The 20,862-nt window shown below is 36.4% G+C and overlaps 1 protein-coding gene across 2 annotated transcripts in view; it reads left to right on the forward strand.

The window, feature by feature from the left end:
- Tbh (Tyramine beta hydroxylase) overlaps nt 1-20,862 on the forward strand; it is a 135,752-nt gene that overhangs the window by 33,862 nt on the left and 81,028 nt on the right. Inside the window, exons 1-2 of one of the 2 annotated variants that reach the window (XM_073974587.1) lie at nt 9,002-9,075; nt 9,179-9,500. In XM_073974587.1, the coding sequence (XP_073830688.1) occupies nt 9,203-9,500 (298 nt within the window). In that variant the 5' untranslated portion in view covers nt 9,002-9,075; nt 9,179-9,202. Of the gene's footprint in view, nt 1-9,001; nt 9,076-9,178; nt 9,501-20,862 lie in introns of those variants that run through there. The other variant, XM_073974586.1, reaches the window with a different exon arrangement.

Raw genomic sequence — 20,862 nt, forward strand, 5'->3', positions numbered from 1 at the left:
CTCCAGGCTGCAATTATGGACCGATCGTCACGAAATTTTGCATGGAGGTCGGGTTCAGATCAGAATAGATCCCTATTCTTATTGGTGATAATCGTGAAATATTTAGCGGGTGAAATGGACCTAAAACATAATATTTATCAAATTTTCTAGCGGCTCTGTAGGTCTCAATAATAGTCCGATCAACGCGTTATTTTAAATAAGCTAAGAGTATATCACAAAGGAGAAGCTTGCAATTTGAGATGGCGATCGGATAATATTTAGAGGGTTAAATGGACCAAAACTTTTGTGTGAAAATTGTGAAAATTTTTAATATACAGCTTATATCTTAATTCCTGGAAGTGATATCCCGGACAAGTGAGATATACTTGAAAGTGGAACGCTTGACCTTTCAATTGATGCCAATTATGTTGGTGTGCATGATCAGACAACAGAGTTACAGCCTAATATATTCCGTTATTTGTTTGTAGTGTAATAATAAACTCGCTAGAAGTCGCAATTATACATCAATAGTCACGAAATTTTGCAACGGGTAAGAGTATAGGTCTAAAAAGATGCCTATAATTTTGAATGATGATCTGATATTTTTTAACGGGTGAAATGGACCATTACTTTTGTATGAAAAATAAAAAAAAATTATTTTTGGTCGATATTTTAATTCCTTGAGTACATATATATTTCGCAAAGTAGCCTACATATGGAAAAAAAAAAACTACTGACCTTTCCTCTGATGTAAATTGCAATAAAGTGTTTGCTAGATAGCGGGCCTACTGCCTAATATATAATGGGTTCTGTGTAGAGAACCACATTTTTATCCCATTCTACAGATTGCCTCTCCAAAAGTTTATGTAACACCACGAAATATTCGTCCTAGACCCCTTATTTGGTATGCCAAAAATCATATCTGGACGAGATAAAGCGATTTAGCGATGTGTGTCCGTCCATTAAAAATTGTAAACAAGCTTAAGGAGGTTGGGTTCGGGCCAGAATAGAAATGACTAGTTTTTGCTGATGATCGTGAAAAGTGCAGGGTATGAAATGGACCAAAAACAAAATTTTACCCAATTTTGTAACGGCTCTGTAGGTCAAAATAATAACCCGCAAAATTTTAAACAAAGTTTGAGTTTATGATGAAGAAGACGCGTACAAACAAGCGTGAAGATCAGATAATACTTAGCGGGTTAAATGGACTGAAACTTTTGTGTAAAATTGGTAAAAAATTCAATAACGTAGCGGTTAAACAACGGAAGTAGTAGTACTACATAAGTGGGTCCCATTACATTTTAGTTTGTGTGAACTAAATTTTCCTTTCCTGCTACAAAAATGTCTGTCATGCTAGATAACTTTTTGGTTTTGGTCATAAGTATTATACATTACATCTCTGATATTTGATAATTAAATGTTCTCAATCATTGACAAGAAGTTCCGTGGAGAGCGATTGTCCAGGGATAGTGGTATAGGGTATCCCATAGTCGACTCCGTCCGACTATAGACTTTTCTTACTTGTTTTTTTGTTTTTTTTTTTTCAAAAATTATGTACATACATAATCGTATAAAAGGGGTTTTCCAAATTTTGTAATTTTTTGTAATGCTGTTCCGATCTGTCCATAAATGAAAGTTTCAATTCACTGAGGATGAGGGTATATCTGTATCGACTAAGCCGAATGATGCATTGTTAATTATTTTGTATCAAGTGACAGCCTGGCTATGCGTCCGCAATTGGGAATAATTAGATACAACGAAATTCAACGGTTGACAACACTAGCATGGCTCATGCATGAATGCTGGCTCATGGTAGCTTGCTTTATGCTTTATGTTTTCCTGTTACGGCGATTTTGATCGTATGGTAGAATTTCAGTAGTTTTCTCGCTAAACGATCGATCAGAAGATTTTTGCCCATCAGGTGTATCAAGTGACTTCACCAAGTTTCGCCGAATTTATTGGTAAATTGCAATTGGGAATAACAATCTTGGATCTATGCCATCGATGGACAAAAACACACATTTGCATATTATAAATTGTACTGGTGTGAGTGGAAAAACCCCGATTGGCCACCACTAGTATTGCACATGTCGTGCAAGTGTTTCTCATCAACAAATTTGCAAAATGTAAACAATGAGTCAACCTAACGAAGCCACTCGTTGATGTTTATAGGGGCAGTTTGGAAACTTCTTAGCCTAGCACAAAAAGCGCGGTATAAACAGAAAAAAGTTAAGTGTTTTGGAAACTTCCATCTCTGTTATAAAAACATGTTAAATTTTTGTTTTGATCTGGCAACTCCTTCATATAAAAGCAGGTGTTCAAAAAAGACGCATCCGCAATTTTTTTACAATGGAAAAATTAGAAATTCGTGCTGTCATTAAATATTTACATAAAAAAGGTTTATCAGGACAAGAAATTCATAATGATATAGTGAATGTGTTAGGTGAAAGTGCTCCTTCATATGCAATAGTAAAAAATTGGGTTGCTGAATTTAAACGTGGTCGTACAAGCATTGAAGATGAACCACGTAGTGGACGTCCAAAAACAGCAACAACAACAGAAATTGTAGCCAAAGTGCATGGATATGGTATTAAATGATCGACGATAAAAGTTCGTGAAATTGCTAATATCATGGGCATCTCAAATGATCGAGTCCATTTAATTTTGCATGAAGAACTACCGATGGAAAAGTTTTCTGCAAGATGGGTGCCGCATTTGTTAATAGTCGATCAAAAACGCATAAGAATGAACATTTCTCAAGCTTGTTTGGATCGTTTTAAGCGAAATAAAATGGATTTTAAGCGTCGTTTCATAACTGTTGATGAGACATGGATCCACCACTATAATCCAGAGACAAAAGAACAATCTAAACAATGGACTGAAGCTGGAAGAAGTGCCCCAAAGAAGGCAAAAAACAATTCAATCGGCTGGTATGGTTATGGCAACGATTTTTTGGGACATCAAAGGTATTTTATTGATTGACTATCTGCAAAAGGGTAAAACAATAAATTCAGAGTACTATTGCAACCTTTTGGATCAATTAAATGTACAAATTCGAGAAAAACGTCCTGGCTTACAACACAAAAAAAATAATTTTTCATCAAGACAACGCACCAGCGCACAAGAGTTTTTTAACAATGGCTAAAATCAACTAATTAAAGTACGAGTTGCTTGACCACTTGTTCCCAAATCTAAAAAAATGCCTTGCTGGCAAGCGTTTTAACTCAAATGAAGATGCAATTACAGTTGTAAACCACTATTTTGAAGACCTTGAGGAAAACTATTTTAATCAAGGGATAGAATTGCTAGAAGAATGTTGGAGTAAGTGTATTGAATTTCCATGGGATTATATTGAAAAATAAAAATATTTTTGAAAAACTAACTATTCTTTTTCATTGATAGGCTAAGAACCGAACCGAACCGTCCTCGTAATGTACGCGTGCTTACGTTCGTTTTTCGTATGTCCGCGAGCATTGGGAAGTTGTTGCTGGTGTCCATCACTGATATATGCAAGTGATCAGCAATCGTCCGGCACAGTGGTGCTGGCTCTTTTTAAACGTGGACAAAAATAGAAGGAAATTACCGAGGTAGATGCATTTTTGTACAAGTATGTACTTATGAGGGCAAAGGAATGGACAATTATGTTTATGCTAACGGGGGTCTATCTCGATTTATTTGACGCGAAATGTAGGAAAAAATCTACCAACTAAATCAAAATAGGGTCATTTTCATGATAATAAGCTCCAATATAAACGTACTCTATGATTAAAATTAGAAAGTGTGTAGGTTGAATTTATCATGCATATAACAACAATATACCACTCCTATCACAACAGTGACAGTAACTATCGGTAAAATTATTTAACATTCCATCTCTTTGAAGTGCCTTCGACAACGCATTGGCAAAAATAACTCGTAGCAGTCAAATGATGTGAATTGGTAAACTGAAGCAAAAACTAGAAAATTTGATTTTTCGTACAAACTGTTCATCCCAGCAAAATGTTCGATGCCAAAGATGACATTCAATCATGGCATCTTCATCGATGAATTTTATATGAGCGTGAGTACACCAATGCTTTGACATGCCATTTTCACCAATGCTTTGCAATGACATTATCATTACGACGAGAGTTTTAACAACGTTTGTTGTGATTACGAGTCTCCGACAACATCAAGCCTATTGTAAATAATTAATCTTATATATTTAGAAAAATAAGTATAATTAAAAACACAAAATTCATCTCTATTGCATCGATGGACTGGATTCAAATGTTGATGAAAAGATCGGATCTTTCACGACTTTCTTTGCATTGGTTCAAATGCAAATGAAAAAGTCGGATCTTTAACGACTTCGTTTGAACCAATGCAGAAGATGCCATGAAATCACGTCATCGCATGGAACCCCTTCCTTCAACATTTTCTGGGGAATAATCGATTTGGTCCATATCGATTTCATTTAGACATGGATTCGGTTCGAATATTATATCGGTTTAGTCCTTCAGGTACATCCCACATTTCAAATATCCGATATCACGGAAACTGTTATCGTCATAAAATTACTTCCAGACCTATATCAAGTACCAAGAGGATCTATATGGGACCACATTTTTCGATACTTCCTACTAGTTCAACATAAGTGCAGTTTAAGGTCTGTTCGAGGATCAATTGAATATTTTTATTAATGGTACTCCTCTCGCTCGTAATTCCTGCATCCTGAATTAATGGCCCAAAAGCTTTAAGTCCTACGGCGACCAACAAAATTACGGCTTAACCTATACATATATATACCAAAATGAATGTCTCGACGAGCTGAGTCGATCTGGCTATATGTGTCCGTCCGTCCATCTGTCCTTCTGTCCATCTAAACCTTGTAATCACGCTACAGGTCGCAATTTTAATCCGATCGTCACCAAATTTTGGGTGTTGATGAAGGTCCCGGCAGGGAAGAAGCCTATTGATTTTGGTGATAGTCGGATCGAGTTTTCGATGACATTTTCATCGACGATTCGTTGAATGTTCCGAAATTGTCATGTACGAAAACTTGCATGACTATGTCTTGCATTATGTCTTGGCAACAAACAGAAAAATGCTCTAAAGTGTGCTTTGAAACAATTCTATACATATTTATTCAGATATACAATTTTTGATATGTAATAAATGTGAAATTATAAAGTCACAAAATTCGGAAACCGCGTTACTGATTAAACTATTTTTATTTATACAACTTGAATTATGTAGAAAACGGTAAGTAAGATGAAATAGAATTAAATACTTTAAAATTAATTGTAGTTATTTTTTGAATAGGTGAATTTAGGTTGAAGAACATTGAAAAAAAAAATGTCGTCAACGATCCCAAAGGGCTGTCTGCAAAGAGTTTCATCCATGTTGTCTTAAAGACACTTTCTACTGGGAAAAGTCAACGTTTTATTTCAAAGCGAATACCTACGCATCTATATGGGGTATATAAAAAGCAAACAACGAAGATATCGCAATAGTCGCTAATACAACCCATCTTTTCATTTTTGCGATTTTAATTATAATGACGAATATCACAGCATTGGTTGGGGACCTTCCAAAAACAAAGTCTGACTATGAAAGTAGAAAACCCCATCTTTACAATGATGCAAAATAGGATGGCGTAGGTGGCCAAATAACGGTGATATCGTAATAGTCGGTAGTACATCCAATTTTTCTATTTTCCTATTGATTTTGGTGCTGGCCGGATAATATTTAGGGGCAAAAAACTTATTTGGAGAAAAAGTCAACGTTTTATTTCAAAGCGAATATGGCAAAGAAAGTATAAAACATCACCTTTACAACGATGTGAAGTAGATTGTCATAGGTGGTCAAACAACACAGATTTCGCAATAGTCGGTAATGCATTTTTCCATTTTTGTGCAATCACACTACAGATCGGGATTATAACCGGATCCTCACGAAATTTTTGGGGTTGTTGGGGGGTCTGAATGGTTGGTGTACATCTCACTTTTCCATTTTTTTATTTGAGTTGTACTGACGATGCACTTAAATGCGTTTCATCAAAATTGACCTGACATGACATTCAGAGCAAAAATGCTTAGCTATCACAATTTTAATATTTTGAATTTTACCAGTCAAAAGCTTATACACAGAGGAAGTCTGCCCAGACCCGACTATAGCATTGGCTAACTTGTTAGGTATATTTTATGTTTTCAAGAATTTGCTTGAAAACGGCAAGTCTTATCGAAATGGGACTATCACCATTTTCTCTAAGCCGTTTCAAAGCATAATCCCGAAAAACTAAAATAAACCTAACCTGCAGCGATTTTTTCTTGTTTTTGGATTTTTCTTATCTATGAACATTGATGTTTCAGATTCCGCAAAACACTTCTCAAGTGTAAGCGGTTTTCAGGGCACCGTACATGACATTGCTTTAAGGAGGCGATGCAATCAGTGAATTTTCCCAATTTGAACTTCCATTTTCAAAAATGGCAAATCCTACGAAAATATCGTAAAGGTCAATCTTGTAGAGAATTTTCACAGCTGCAATATTTTCTCTAATCCAAGCCAAAAAGTGAAAATCTTTAAAAAATACCCATAAAAATGTGAACGTTTCGTTTTGGTTTTTCTCATCTATGAACATTGTGGTTTCAAAATCCGCAAAAACTTCCCAGGTATAAGCACCTTTCGTTTAAAGTTAGCTCAGGCGCACCGTAACGAAAAATTTCTATAAAGAAATGTTGATATGTGGAAAGCTAATTCCCAGGGGTAGTGGTGTAGGGTATCACATGGTTGGCCCCGTCCGTCTATAGCCATGGCTTACTTGTTATTACAGTGTTTTTTTAACTTGCTTTGGTGTCTGTTTAGTTCAAATCTAGTAACTCATTTTCCGCGCAGTTGCAGTCGACCAATCGAATTAAAACTTTGCGCGCTTTTCAGATTTGGATGACCATTTATTCCTATAGCCCTCATACAGCGGTATCACCCGATTTCAGGTATTTAGAGTATTTTAACTTCATTTTTAGCCCGAATTGGCTGTAATTTGGCATTAATTGTGAACATAGGTCAAGGTTTTGGTATAGCCCTCATATAGCGGTACCTCCCATTTCAGGTATTTGAAGTTTTTATAGCCTCCACCATATGGAGGGTATAATTAAATTTGTCATTCGGTTTGTAACACATCGAAATATTAGTCGGAGACCCTATAAAGTGATCATAAAATTCTATGTCGATTTAACCATGTCCGTCTGTCCGTCCGTCTGTCTGTTGAAATCAAGATACAGCTCGCAATTTTGAAGATAGAGAGTCAATTTTTGGTACAGAAGTTTTTATTACTTGCAGGATGGTTGGTATTGAAAATGGGATATATCGGTCCACGTTTTGATATAGCCCCCATAGAACGGTACCTCCCGATTTTCCGTATTTTTAAGGTTTTAGCTTCATTATCCTACCAAAGTGGCTGAAATTTGGTATTTTGTTATCGTTGGGTGTATAGAACTTTCCAACAGAAATTTGTTGATATAGGTTCACGCCTTCATATAGCCCCCATAGAACGGTACCTCCCGATATTCGGTATTTTGAAGGTTTTAGCTTCATTATCCCACCAAAATGGTTGAAATTTGTTAATTAGTCTTCGTTGAGGATATAAAACGTTCCACCTGAAATTTGTTGGTATAGGTCCACGCCTTAATATAATCTCCATAGAACGGTACCTCCCGATATTAGGTATTTTGAAGGTTATAACTTCATTATCAAACCAAAATGGCTGAAATTTGGTATTTAGTTATCGTTGGGTGTATAGAACTTTCCACCTGAAATTTGTTGGTATAGGTTCACGCCTTCATATAGCCCCCAGAGAACGGTACCTCCTGATATTCGGTATTTTGAAGGTTTTAGCTTCTGTATCCCACCAAAATGGTTGGAATTTGGTAATTCGTCTTCGTTGAGAATATAAAAAATCGTTCTACCTGAAATTTTGAGGGTACAAAAAGTTCGGTCCGCCGAACTTAAGGTTTTCTTACTTGTAGAATATGTAGATAATTCGGCTTAAATTGGCTGTAATTTGGTTATGGGGTTCCGTTAAAGGTGGAAATTGCATGTTGAGAAGGAGAAGCTCGGAAGAGGTTGTTCGGAAGTTGTTCAGAATCTATTTAATAAAACATTTAAAAATAAAACAATAATTGAAAAAAAAATTAAGTTACAGTGTTTTATTTATAAATGTACTAAAAACTGGAACATATTTTTTCTCTTAGCCTCAATAGGTATATTTTTATCCAATATGGGATAGCTGAAACAAAATTTTTAAGAACCCTTTATTCAGAGTTCGTATGTTCAAAAAAGACGTTTATTGAGATCTAAGGTACATCTTTGTAGTTGGTTGTTTGCTTTGATATTTGTAGACCATAACCCGAGAAAAAATTTTAAATGAAATTTTAACTTGGCGATTTTGACTTTGCAGATGTGTTCACAATTTTTGTTCATTAAGACAAGAGCTACAACTGTGCCTCTGAGAGTAAATCAAATTTTCTTAGGCGTTTGGAAGATATGATCCTGGCAAAATAATCCCTTTCCGCGAAAGACACGTGCCTTCCCTTTTCTGGTCTTCTATCACCCTGTGGTGCCAGAATATGGTTAATAAAACATGACTCAAAAAATTACACACTGTGAAATTAAAGGAATAAGCGACAATTTAACAAAACAAATTGTGTTCAGACAAAACGAAGAAAAATATTGAAAATAGAAACCCTTTTCCCATACATTTGGTGTAATACGGATCAGAAACATGTAAAGTAGCGAATTCAGACGAGGAAATATCTGGAGTTTTGGGAAATTGCTCTTAATGGAGACGTACTATTCGATTCTTCCGATTTGATGTATTTTAATACCTTCTTTTGTGATGTACTCTGGGAGTGTAAAACGTTTTTTCATTTTTGTATTATTTACTGTCACACCAAATTCTCGGCTTCTACAAAGCACAAAGTCAACAAGCACACACTCACACAAATTTCAAGTACTGTGACATCTCTTGCAAAGTGGTAAAACGTGTTGGAAAGAGCAAGAGCAAATAACAAAATTACGAAACATACTAAAACAAAATCTCAAAAATTACATTATCGTGTAATTACATTAGGTTTAAATCCTCAACATTGCGTGCTTTTGACAACAAGCAAAAATAATAATTTAATTTTTTTGTTGTGTTCTTGCCGTTTTGTATTTTCAGCTTTTGTTTTTCTTTTCGAAAAAAATGGCGATGTTGACGACGGATTTATCAACGGGAAGCGGAAAGTCTTCAACATGGACGAACAAAAAACGGCAGCCGCATTATCATGCTCAGCACATCAAACATCAGCAACTTCTTTACTCATACCGACACAACCAAAGCACGAGAAATAATTTGCAACTTTCATATCAGGCGAAAATTACCAGCCCGTTGTTGAGTAATAACGGTAGCTGTCACAACACCAACCGTCCCAGCTGGTGGTGGTTTATGATGCTTGCTACAACATTTATGTCCTTATTGCCGCTCAACGTAATGGCCAATCGTAAGTAATCTGTTTATTTATGTTTTGTTCTGTTCTTATACGAGCTATGATGCTGTACCTTGAGTAGCTTTTAGCGTAAAATGCCATGTAGCTTTTACGGTGGTGTCCTGTTTTTTGTTTAACCTTAATTTAATGTTCATTATATTTTTATGAACGTTTCTTTTTCGTTGCTTGGTGTCAAAACCAGAGATTTTAAAAATTAATCGCAATCAAATATGAAGGTACTAGCGAGTGAGGGGCGCAAAAGGAATAATTTTGACGAAATGGACACTTCACTCACATAATGCTTAACAAGAACAATGTGCACTTTTTAGCCATCGTATGATACCATAGATGTGGGTCAAAAATAATAAAGGGATGGGATGATGTGTTGTAGACAAAATAAGTAAATAATGTCAGTTGGTTTTGCCGACATACGTATACCCTCAGCCATGGACACTAAACAAATAAAAACAGTGATGCGAGAATACCAAAAGGATTGGACATAATCATTCCACGGACAGGGTACACAAATATAATCCTTATTAAGTAATTTGTTAGAAAATAAAAAAAGAACATTTTAGTTATAATTAATTTCTTGTTGAAATCGAGCTTAAGGACCGTTTATTCAAGTGAAAAAGGAAAGCCGAAGAATCGAATCCACACAGCCACCACTATGTGATATGCCGCTCATCAGATATATCGGATTTGGAGTGGCATTGGACTTTTCTTCTTTGAAATGCAATTTTTCTTTTTACAACAACAATGGGTATTTGCCCATTTAATTGTATGCCTTTCATGACAAATGCTTAGCACTGTCTTTGAAAGTAATGAGTTTGGCTCTGAACGTGACGACACCTTTTTCCTGTGTTTTTCAATGACTTGGGTTCAAAGGATGCCTTCCGACTTCGGTATTTTTAAGGTTCTGACCGCACTAGAAATAGCTTAAATTTTGAGGTATAAAACATTTCTGTCAAAAATTGTCGGTATAGGTCCACGTTTTCATATAGTTACCGTAGATTGGGACTTCCCTGTATTTATACCCTCCAGCTACCCTCCGCTACTGAAGCCAGGCAAGGATTCTAACAAAGGTGAATCGTACAAGCCAATTTCCACACATATTAGTCGAGGACTCAACCAGAGCAAGCCGTGTGATAGAACGCTTGACTTAGAATTTGATACTATCAATCACTACACGCTGTTTAAGGTCATCGAGCAGACTACCCTCCACCCAAGTCTGAAACGTTGGATAATCAATTATATGTGTGGACGCCAGTCGTAAGTGGAATTCAGGAATAAGAAATCCAAGCCCCCAGGCAACATTGAGATCGTAACCTATGCGGGTGATTGCACTATTTTGGCGTCAGGTACCTTCCCCGATGACATTTGTGTACGGCTGAATTCCTATTTGATTGTTCTTACCACCTTTTTCCACGCGAGGAATAAACAAATATGGGTCACTAAATCTTCGGCCACTCTGTTCACCACATGTTCGGCAAAGGATAGAACAAAGTTGAATGACATGGTCGATGGTAGCAAAATTCCGACTACAGACTACCACAAAATTCTAGGGGCACATTCGACAGCATGTTCACATCGTCCGCGCATGTCACAGCTATCTGCGACAAGTTGAGATGTAGGAACAAGGCCCTCAAATCCCTAGGAGGCAGCACTTGGGGTGCAAGCAAAGAACCTTGTTGGCCAGATATCTGCGACAAGCTGAGATGTAGGAACAAGGCCCTTAAGTCCCTAGGCGGCAGCACTTGGGGTGCAAACAAAGAACCTTGTTGACCACATATAATGCGATAGGTCGTTCTGTGGTAAGCTATGCGGCACCAGTTTGGACCGCGAAAGAAGTGCAACGCGGTGGAAAAATATTCAAACCTTTCAGAATGCCTACCAGTAGTGGACTTCTGTAACTAATTTTTTGAGTTACCGACAAATTCGGCAACATTAAAACGAAAAATTATGAATGAAAAGTATCAATAAAAGTTGACAACACTGTTGCTATCGGTAGGATTTAGCAACAGTTTTATTTTGGTTGTTAACTTTTCGAACATTTTCGTTAATTATCGAAAATTTTAAGAATTTTAATTTTACCGATATTTGTCGGTAACTCGAAAAATGATTTACAGAATTCCACTACTGAGAACATCAACAGGGTGCATTTTCATGTCTTCAGTGGACCATCTACATATAAAAAAATACAAAGGTTCTTCCAGTACAGCAGCTTTCCGCACACAACAACAACAATTTGAGCAAACACTGTTGTCAGTGCATCGTTTTTCAATTAGTGAGTGGAGAGAGAAGCTCTCTTTGCACTAATACAAACGCATTTTTTGCGGTCTCACGCATACTACTCTCTCTCGCTCTCTCCACAAACAGAATGTGCGTTAATGCAAAATTAAAAATCATTGAAACAAGCGACAGTAGAACCTTCTTCACTGACTTCTGAACGAAGACTGAATGGTGGTTGTTCTGTTGTTATTCTCATCAAGGGCACGTGTGCCCCTTTTTGCCGGATGCTGCGTTAAACAACTATCGTGTGAATGCAGTCCTCGGAGAACATCCCCCATCTTTCGCAGCTGAGGAACGTCGGCTGCCACGACAAGCCCGCGTAAGTTTAGCTCAACTACAATTGGGATGGTGTAGTCGGCTGATTTCTTAAAATAAAAAGATCGATTACACAGTGCAAAACATATTCCCAGCATGCGGCAGAGCCCCGCACGACACACTACACCTTTTCAACTGTCCTGCCAAACCTACTCAACTAACTCCAGTAGATCTGTGGCTACATCCCATCGAAATAGCCACATTCCTAGAATAAAAACACTGTTACAACAACAAAAGCAAAGATATATTTTGTCGAGCGTTTAGATTGGTCGATTTTAATGCCAAAATTGGAAAGGAGAATATCTTTGGAACAACAGTTGGGACATTCAGTAGAGTTGCACCTTCGTCAGTGCATCTGGCTGTCACCAGATCAAAAGAAATCAAATTAATCACGTTGTGATAGATGGAAGACATTCATCGAGCGTGTTGGATGTAAGATCGTTCCGTGAAGGAAACTTAGCAAATAAAGTACGAACAGACAAAACATTGAAGTTGCAAACACAAGAGATAGTCACAGCATATTTCACACAACTGGCCCAAATTCTTAATAAAGGCACTTCTCGTACCAATAAAATATCAACACATTGGCAAGGTATTGCCTACTTCATGCAAACAGCAGCAAAATCCAATCTTGCATACCAGAGACCACCACCAAGCAGGATCCGATGGCCTTAAGTGCTATCTGTTTAAATCCGGAGGTGACACTCTGATAAGGTGTATGCAACAGCTGGTTTGCAACATCTGGCAGAAAGATCGCCTACCCTACGATTGGAACCTGAATATCCTGTGTCTGTGCGAACGACTAAAGCATAAGGTCAACGACATATTTGGACCATACCAATGCAGATTTAGACCTTTCAAATCTACCATTGACCAGATATTTATCCACCGGCAAAAAGACCCAAGATTTGGAGATAGACACTTTCCATATTTGTGACGATTATAGAGAAGCCTTCTGCAGCCGCTTACGTTGAAAGGTATTTCAAGTCATGTCTGAATTTGGTATCCCCGCATAGTTCATTCGGCCTCGTAAGATGACTTTATCTGATACCCGGTCCTCAATTAAAATAGGAAAAAAATTCTTCGAACGATTCAGTACCAAAACCTGTTTCAGACAAAGAGGCCGCCTTTCGTGTGATCTTTTCAACTTCCTGCTGGAAAAGGTTTTTACGATATGCAAATGTTAAGAGAAATGACTTAAAGACTTCGTCAACCTCGACACCGCCATAAATTCACATCATGGTGGTAGGTACCACCTAAAATTTTAAAGTTTTAATAGACATTTTCGACCCAAATTTAAGGTAATTTGACATTTGAGGTTTAAGGTTGTTAAGAAACCTCTCTCCCAACAATTATCCGGGAATAACTTGTTTTATAGGACGAGACAATACAGTCAGTAAATTGTCAAAATTTGAACTTCTATATCTCAAAAATGGCAATACCTACGAAAACACCATAAAGAACAATCTTGTAGATAATTTTCACTACTGCAACACTTTCTTCAATCACATTTCGATAGGGCTTGAGGTGAACGTTGACCGGGATGTATTTGAAAATCCCTTCGGCGGTTTTTTGTTTTTTTTTTATTTTTCTCATCTATGTAAGCTCCTTTCAGTAAAAATTAGTTAAGGCGCACCGTGAAGACCTCTCCACCTATCCACAATTATAGGTGGAGAGGTCTTCACGGTACGCCTTAAGTAACTTTAAATGAAAGGAACTAACATAGAATAAAATATAGCCCATATATAACGAACGATACCGCCCGATTGCAATTTTAGTTCAGAAAAGTTCAGTGTGTAGTGTTTAAAAGATTCGACTCGTCCGAACTTAAGTCTTTCTTACTTGTTTTTAAACAAAATATAAATAATAACATCATATCAAGCTGTCCTTGTGTACGTGATGTACTTTTCTTCTTCCAAGGATATACTCGTATCACTTTATTTGTGCTAAATATTTAATATTTTTCATTTTTATTACTTTGTTGGCTTTCATGAAATTTTCATGACAAAATAATATTTATAGCTGCAGTTTACAGCTTGATGTTGCTCAAAACTGACATACATTTTTCGTGGGTCTGATTTAATGGTGTGCAATTTGTTAAAAGCGCCCAACCAATAGTAAATGGTGGTGTCTAAGGTTACGTTCGATGTTGAATGTGGTGTAGAAGCCAACAAAGTTCACACTATGTGGGTGACTGAAATGTAATTTTACAAGCAATTACATGTGTAAATGGAAGTACACACCTACATTCATACATTCTATATGAAGTTATTTTGTTACATCGATTTTGTGCTATACTCATTCATACTAATTCGCAATGGAAGTGGACGTGCTTTTGTGGATTCTTAATACATACACTAGCTATAAATAAATCTTTGTACAAAATAGTATGATATGTACGATGCTGTTCACGGGGTGAAATAAAACAAGTAAAAAGCCGTTAAGTTCGGCCGGGCCGAACTTTTTATACCCTCCGCCATAAAATAGAATAAAATGAAATAATTAGGGTCATTTCACAATTTTAGGTGGAACAACTTTTCGACAGTTGCACTGTGAACACAAATGTTGGGGCACAGATAATTCTTTTTGGAAATGAAAGCCCTTGGTGTGTGTATATTAAAAACCCACAAGGACAGATGCGCCCTGAGTCGAACTTCCGCGTTATGGCGCGATAACGTTTTTGCAAGAGACCCTGTAAGCCATCATGAATTAGCATTATATCATTGTTTGTTGTTTTTGTAGAGCACTTAAGCAACAGTGAACAAAGATATAACACTAATTCCTGATGGCCCACGGCGGATCTGTCCTTCGGGGTTCATAATATACTCATCAAGTCCATTCTTGCCCAAGAGGAAATTTCCGTGCCCCAGACTTTTACCTCCATTTTGTTGCACAGTGTTATGTAATCTAATATTAAAAAATGTGTTCAGCTTGGTGAAAGGTACCACCTACGGGGCTATATCAAAGAGTCAACGTATCTTATAGCTGCAGGCAACTTTAAGAGTCAAGTTGAGGACAGTTTCATAAAAACAATACAGACCCCAAAAAATGGACCCATGTTGACCAATTTTAGTCAAGAAATTTCGTGACAACTGAAAATTCCCGAAAATCGGGAGGTACAGTTATATGGGGGGATATACCAAAACATGGACCTATATTGACGATTATTTTTGAATATCCAAAATTGTAGCTAAAATACCGATTATTACAGCTAGTTCGTTTAAAAATTGCAGCAAAAATTCTCAAAATACAGAAAAATCGGGAGATACCGTTATATGGGGCAATACCAAAACATGGACCTATGTTGACGATGTTTCGTTGGAGATGTTTTATGACCACTGAGAACTTCAAATGTTAAATTGTAGATAGTTCGGTTACAAATTGTGGCTAAAATTCTCAAAATACCGAAAATCGGGAGGTACCGTTATATGGGGGCTATACCAAAACATGGACCTATGTTGACGATGTTTGGTGGAGATATTTCATGCCACTGAGAACCTCAAATGGCAAATTACAGCTAGTTCGGTTAAAAATTGCAGCTAAAATTCTCAAAATACCGAAAATCGGGAGGTGCCGATATATGGCGGCTATACCAAACCATGGACCAATATTGACGATGTTTAGTGGAGATATTTCTAACCACTGATAACCTCAAAATTGCAGATAGTTCTGTTAAAAATTGTGGCAAAAATTCTCAAAATACCGAAAATCGGGAGGTACCGTTATATGGGGACTATACCAAACATGGACCTATGCCCATATCCTTTCGGATATAAGTCTGTTGATCACTAGGAACCCTGAGTGCTAAATTATAGCTAATTCGGTCTGCAAATGTGGCGAAGAACGTCAAAATACCTCAAATCCGGAGGTACCGTTATATGGGGGCTATACCAAAGAGTGGACCGATATAGCCCATCTTCGAACTTGCCCTGCCTATGGAAAAAAAGACCGTCGGGTGCAAAATTTCAGCACTCTATCTCAATTATTGCGGACGCTAGAGTGATTACAACAGACGGACAGGCAGACGGACATGGCTAGATCGTCATAGAATTTTATCCTGATCAAGAATATATATACTTTATAGGGTCGCAAATGATTAGTTCGATGTGTTACAAACGGAATGACAAACTTAATATACCCTCCATACTATGGTGGAGGGTATAACAATACCAAAATGGGACATCTTCTGAGCTGTATGTAGGCATATTGTTATATATAGGAGCTACTTTTTGCCTAGAAAATGATCTAACAGGCAAATTTAGTGGATTACGTGCCCCTTTCTCGTTTCCACGTCTAATCTAGCTAATACCGGAAATAGAGAGGTACCGTTCCATGGGAGCTATATGAAAACGTCGATCTATATCTACAAATATTTGGCGGCAATTTTTTAGACTCAAAGAAGCCTAAATACCAAATTTCCCATATATCGGTAAAACCTTCAAAATACCGAAAATCAAGAGGTACGCTTCTACGGAGGATATGGGAACCTATACTGATCATTTTCTTCTGGAATATTTTATAAGCCCATAAAAGACTAAATAACAAATTTCAGTCCGTCGGTGGGATATTGACTTCAAAATTTTCAGAATTACGAAAATCGGGAGGTACTGTTCTATGGGGGCTATACCAAAAATCTGAAGCTACCGTTATATCGGGGCTATACCAAAACATGGACCAATGTTGACGATTTTAGTGGATAACTTTCGCGACCACTGAGCCCCTCAAATGACAAATTACAGCTAGTTCGGTTAAAAACAGTAGCTAAAATCCTCAAACTAGCAAAAATTGGGAGGTAACGTTATATGGGGGCTATACCAAAACATTGGCTTATATTTACGATTTTTATACCCTCAGCCTTAAAGCTAGAAAGGGTATATCACCAATATTTTTGAAAATTTAACATAGCTGAAGCCAAGGTTTACCCTTTTAGAACACGCGACTTGTGATTGTATATTATACAAATTAAATATTTTTGCATAAAATGAAATGTTTGTGGACGTGGCAAAAAATATTAGCCTTAAATTATGTGGAAGCTGTAGCTATATTTATTTTAAAAAAAATGGGTTGAAGCCCACTTTTCCTTTTTTGTTTTCTCTCGATTTGTGAGTAAACCACACTTCCCACAATTTTCCTGTCAAAGTAAAATTAGAAGTCAACTAAATAAGGATAATATCACTAATGTATTTCTTTTCAAAATTTGATCTGCTTCTACCACTAAATGATGCTGACATTTTTAAGCCAGATTTACAGTGTTTTTTGACATTTTCTTCTAAAATCTTTCCGCAAGCAGGTTTTTTAAAAAAAATCATATATATGATTGTAGAACTCGCGATTCTGAGTTATTTGATATGTATATTGTGAATGCAGTATGTACAGCTTCATAGAAATCTGCATTCAAATGCGGAAATTTTGTTATAGCGTTTTATAGCGTTTTCTGCTGGTCGTTTCCACAAAAATGAAAAAAAACTTGTGCAGCATCTTCGTTTTAGCGAAAACAGATATAGATTTTCATGGTTAACACTGAAATCGGATGCGGACAAAAATTGTATGCACTTTGCGCAAATTAGCGATATTTTATAGGTTTTTTAATGCTAAGATGCAGCCGATGCTATTTTAGCCTCCAAATGAAATATCGAAAAATATATACAAAAAAAAATATTTTTTCAAACAAAAAATTATTTTTTAACCAAAATATGTGTTTATTTTGGCTGTAACATCGAAACTATAATACCAATCTGTAGGATTTATTCTCATTTGATTCGCCGTTAAGTTTTGCTTCCATACGAATTTTTTCGTAATTTTATAGCGGGTAAATGGATCTTTATTTTGAAAAAAGTTGACTTACATTCAATAATTTATCAATTTATTATACACTTCGCGAGTACTGAGTAACATTTAACAAATATTATGCAATGTACTAACTCAAGCCACTAACAGATAACTTTTTAATAGCAACTGCTCGTGGTACAATAATTAGCGTTTTTATAACAATTTTTCCTTTAAAACGAAAATAAAACCGCCATAACTTTTGTCCGCATCAACAAAAAACTGGCTCGCGAGCGAATTCGTACTGGGAATTTGTTTCTTAACCTATGTACCAAAAATCTTTGATGTAGCGCGAAAAAAATTTAACATTTTTTTATACCCTACACCACTATATGGTAAGTGGTATTATGTCTTTGTCCATTTGTATGTAACGTGCAAAAGGAAACGAGATAGACATATAATTCCTTTGAGGGATATACATAGAATCACTTTCTGAGTCGATTTATGCATGTCCGTCCGTCTGTCCGTCCGTCCGTCAGTCTGTCCATGTATTTTTGTTCGCAGCCTAGAGGTCGCATTTTTTGTCCGATTGGGGACGACAATTTTTTTAGCAATATGAAGAACGCTATTGTTTTTGGTGAAAATCAGTTCAGATTTGGATATAGCTCTCATATATATTTTCGCCCGATTTGGCGTATTTGATGCTCAAACACGCTATATACGTCCAATTTTGATAAAATGTTGCTTGTGTGACTGAATTCGGTCTAAAAATAAGTGTGTCAAATTATATCGAAATCGGTTCAGATTTGGATAACGCTTCCATATATGTTTTCGGCCGATTTCACGTATCTCTTGTACCACATACGCTATATATGTCCGAGTTCGATGAAATTAGGAATGTATGTCTGAATTCGGTCTGGAAATAAATGTGCCAAATTATATCGAAATCTGTTAAGATCTGGATATAGCTCCGATTTATATTTTACATATTCACAGTGGTGTAGGGTATCATATAGTCGGCCCCGCCCGACTTTGATCCTTTCCTTACTGTTTTTTTTTTTTTTTTTGAAATGGGATAAGAAATATTTGACATTTGTGATATATAAACTACAATACAAATTCTACACTTAATTTAATCTTCTATATATAAAAGAGCAGTGAGGTGAGGTATTCACTGACTGACTGACTGACTGATTCATCAGCGCCCAGAAGAAACCGCTGAAGCTAGAAAGTTGCAATTTTGGGTGTAGGTTGCTGTTGGTGTGTAGGGGTGAAATTCGATCTAGAAGTGTACGAAAAGTACTAAAAGGTACTAAATATGGTACCCTTTGTATTAGGCAAACGGTAAGAGCTAGAATTCTGAAATTTGGAATGAGGGTCACTGATGGAGAGTTAGAAAGATGTACCAAAGGGTTATTGGAAATTCGAACTATGAGTGTACGAAAAGTACTAAAATTCACAAAATTTAGTACCAATTGTATATTTTGAACGGATATAGCTAGAACCATGGAATTTGGTATGGAAATCAAGGTTGGGAAGTGGTGTTGATGTAATTAAATGGTTTTGGAAAATCGTACTAATGTGTACGAAAAGTACTAAATTAAGTACAACTTGGATTTGGGTGAACGGATAGAGCTGGAATCCTGAAATTTGGAATGAGGGCCACTGATGAAGAGTAACAATGAAAGGTTTTTGGAAATTCGAACTATTAGGGTACGAAAAGTACGAAATGGTTCCAAATTTAGTACAATTAGAAATTGGGTGAACGGATTGAGTTGGAATCCTGAAATTTGGAATGAGGGTCACTAATGGAAAGTAACAAAGAAAAGTTTTTGGAAATTCGAACTATAAGTGCACGAAAAAGTAATAAATGGTACTAAATTTAGTACAAATTGGATTTGGGTGAACAGATAGAGCTGGAATCCCGAAATTTGGAATGAGGGTCACTCATGAAGAGTAACTATGAAAGGTTTTTGGAAATCCGAACTATAAGTGCACGAAAAGTACTAAATGGTACCAAATTTAGTACAATTTGGATTTGGGTGAACGGATAGAGTTGGAATCCTGAAATTTTGAATGAGGGCCACTGATGAAGAGTAACAATGAACGGTTTTTGGAAATTCGAACTATTAGGGTACGAAAAGTACGAAATGGTACTAAATTTAATACAATTAGAAATTGGGTGAACGGATTGAGTTGGAATCCTGAAATTTGGAAAGAGGGTCACTAATGGAAAGTAACAAAGAAAAGTTTTTGGAAATTCGAAATATATGTGCACGAAAAATAATAAATGGTACTAAATTTAGTACAAATTGGATTTGGGTGAACAGATAGAGCTGGTATCCCGAAATTTGGAATGAGGGTCACTGATGAAAAGTAACAATGAAAGGTTTTTGGAAATTCGAACTATAAGTGCACGAAAAGTACTAAATGGTACTAATTTTAGTACAATTTAGATTTGGGTGAACGGATAGAGTTGAAATCCTGAAATTTTGAATGAGGGCCACTGATGAAGAGTAACAATGAAAGGTTTTTGGAAATTCGAACTATAAGGGTATGAGAAGTAGTTAGTACTATTTTAATTTGGGTGAACGGATTGAGTTGGAATCCTCAAATTTGGAATGCCGTTCACTAATGGAAAGTAACAAAAAAAGTTTTTGGAAATTCGAACTATAAGTGCACGAAAAATAATAAATGATACTAAATTTAGTACAATTTGGATTTGGGTGAACAGATAGATCTGGAATCCCGAAATTTGGAATGAGGATTACTGATGAAAAGTAACAATGAAAGGTTTTTGGAAATTCGAACTATAAGGGTACGAAAAGTGCGGAATGGTACTAAATTTAGTAAAGTTTGAAATTGGGTGGACGGATTGAGTTGGAAATTCTAACTATAAGTACACGAAACGTACGAAATTTAGTACACTTTGGATTTGGGTGAACGGATAGAGCTGGAATCCTGAAAAGTGCTAAATTGAACAACATTGCAGATATATGAAAGT

The sequence above is a fragment of the Musca autumnalis genome, unplaced genomic scaffold (genome assembly GCF_047663935.1).
Source record: "Musca autumnalis isolate F117 unplaced genomic scaffold, ASM4766393v1 scaffold_3, whole genome shotgun sequence".
In the NCBI taxonomy this organism is placed as follows: domain Eukaryota; kingdom Metazoa; phylum Arthropoda; class Insecta; order Diptera; family Muscidae; genus Musca; species Musca autumnalis.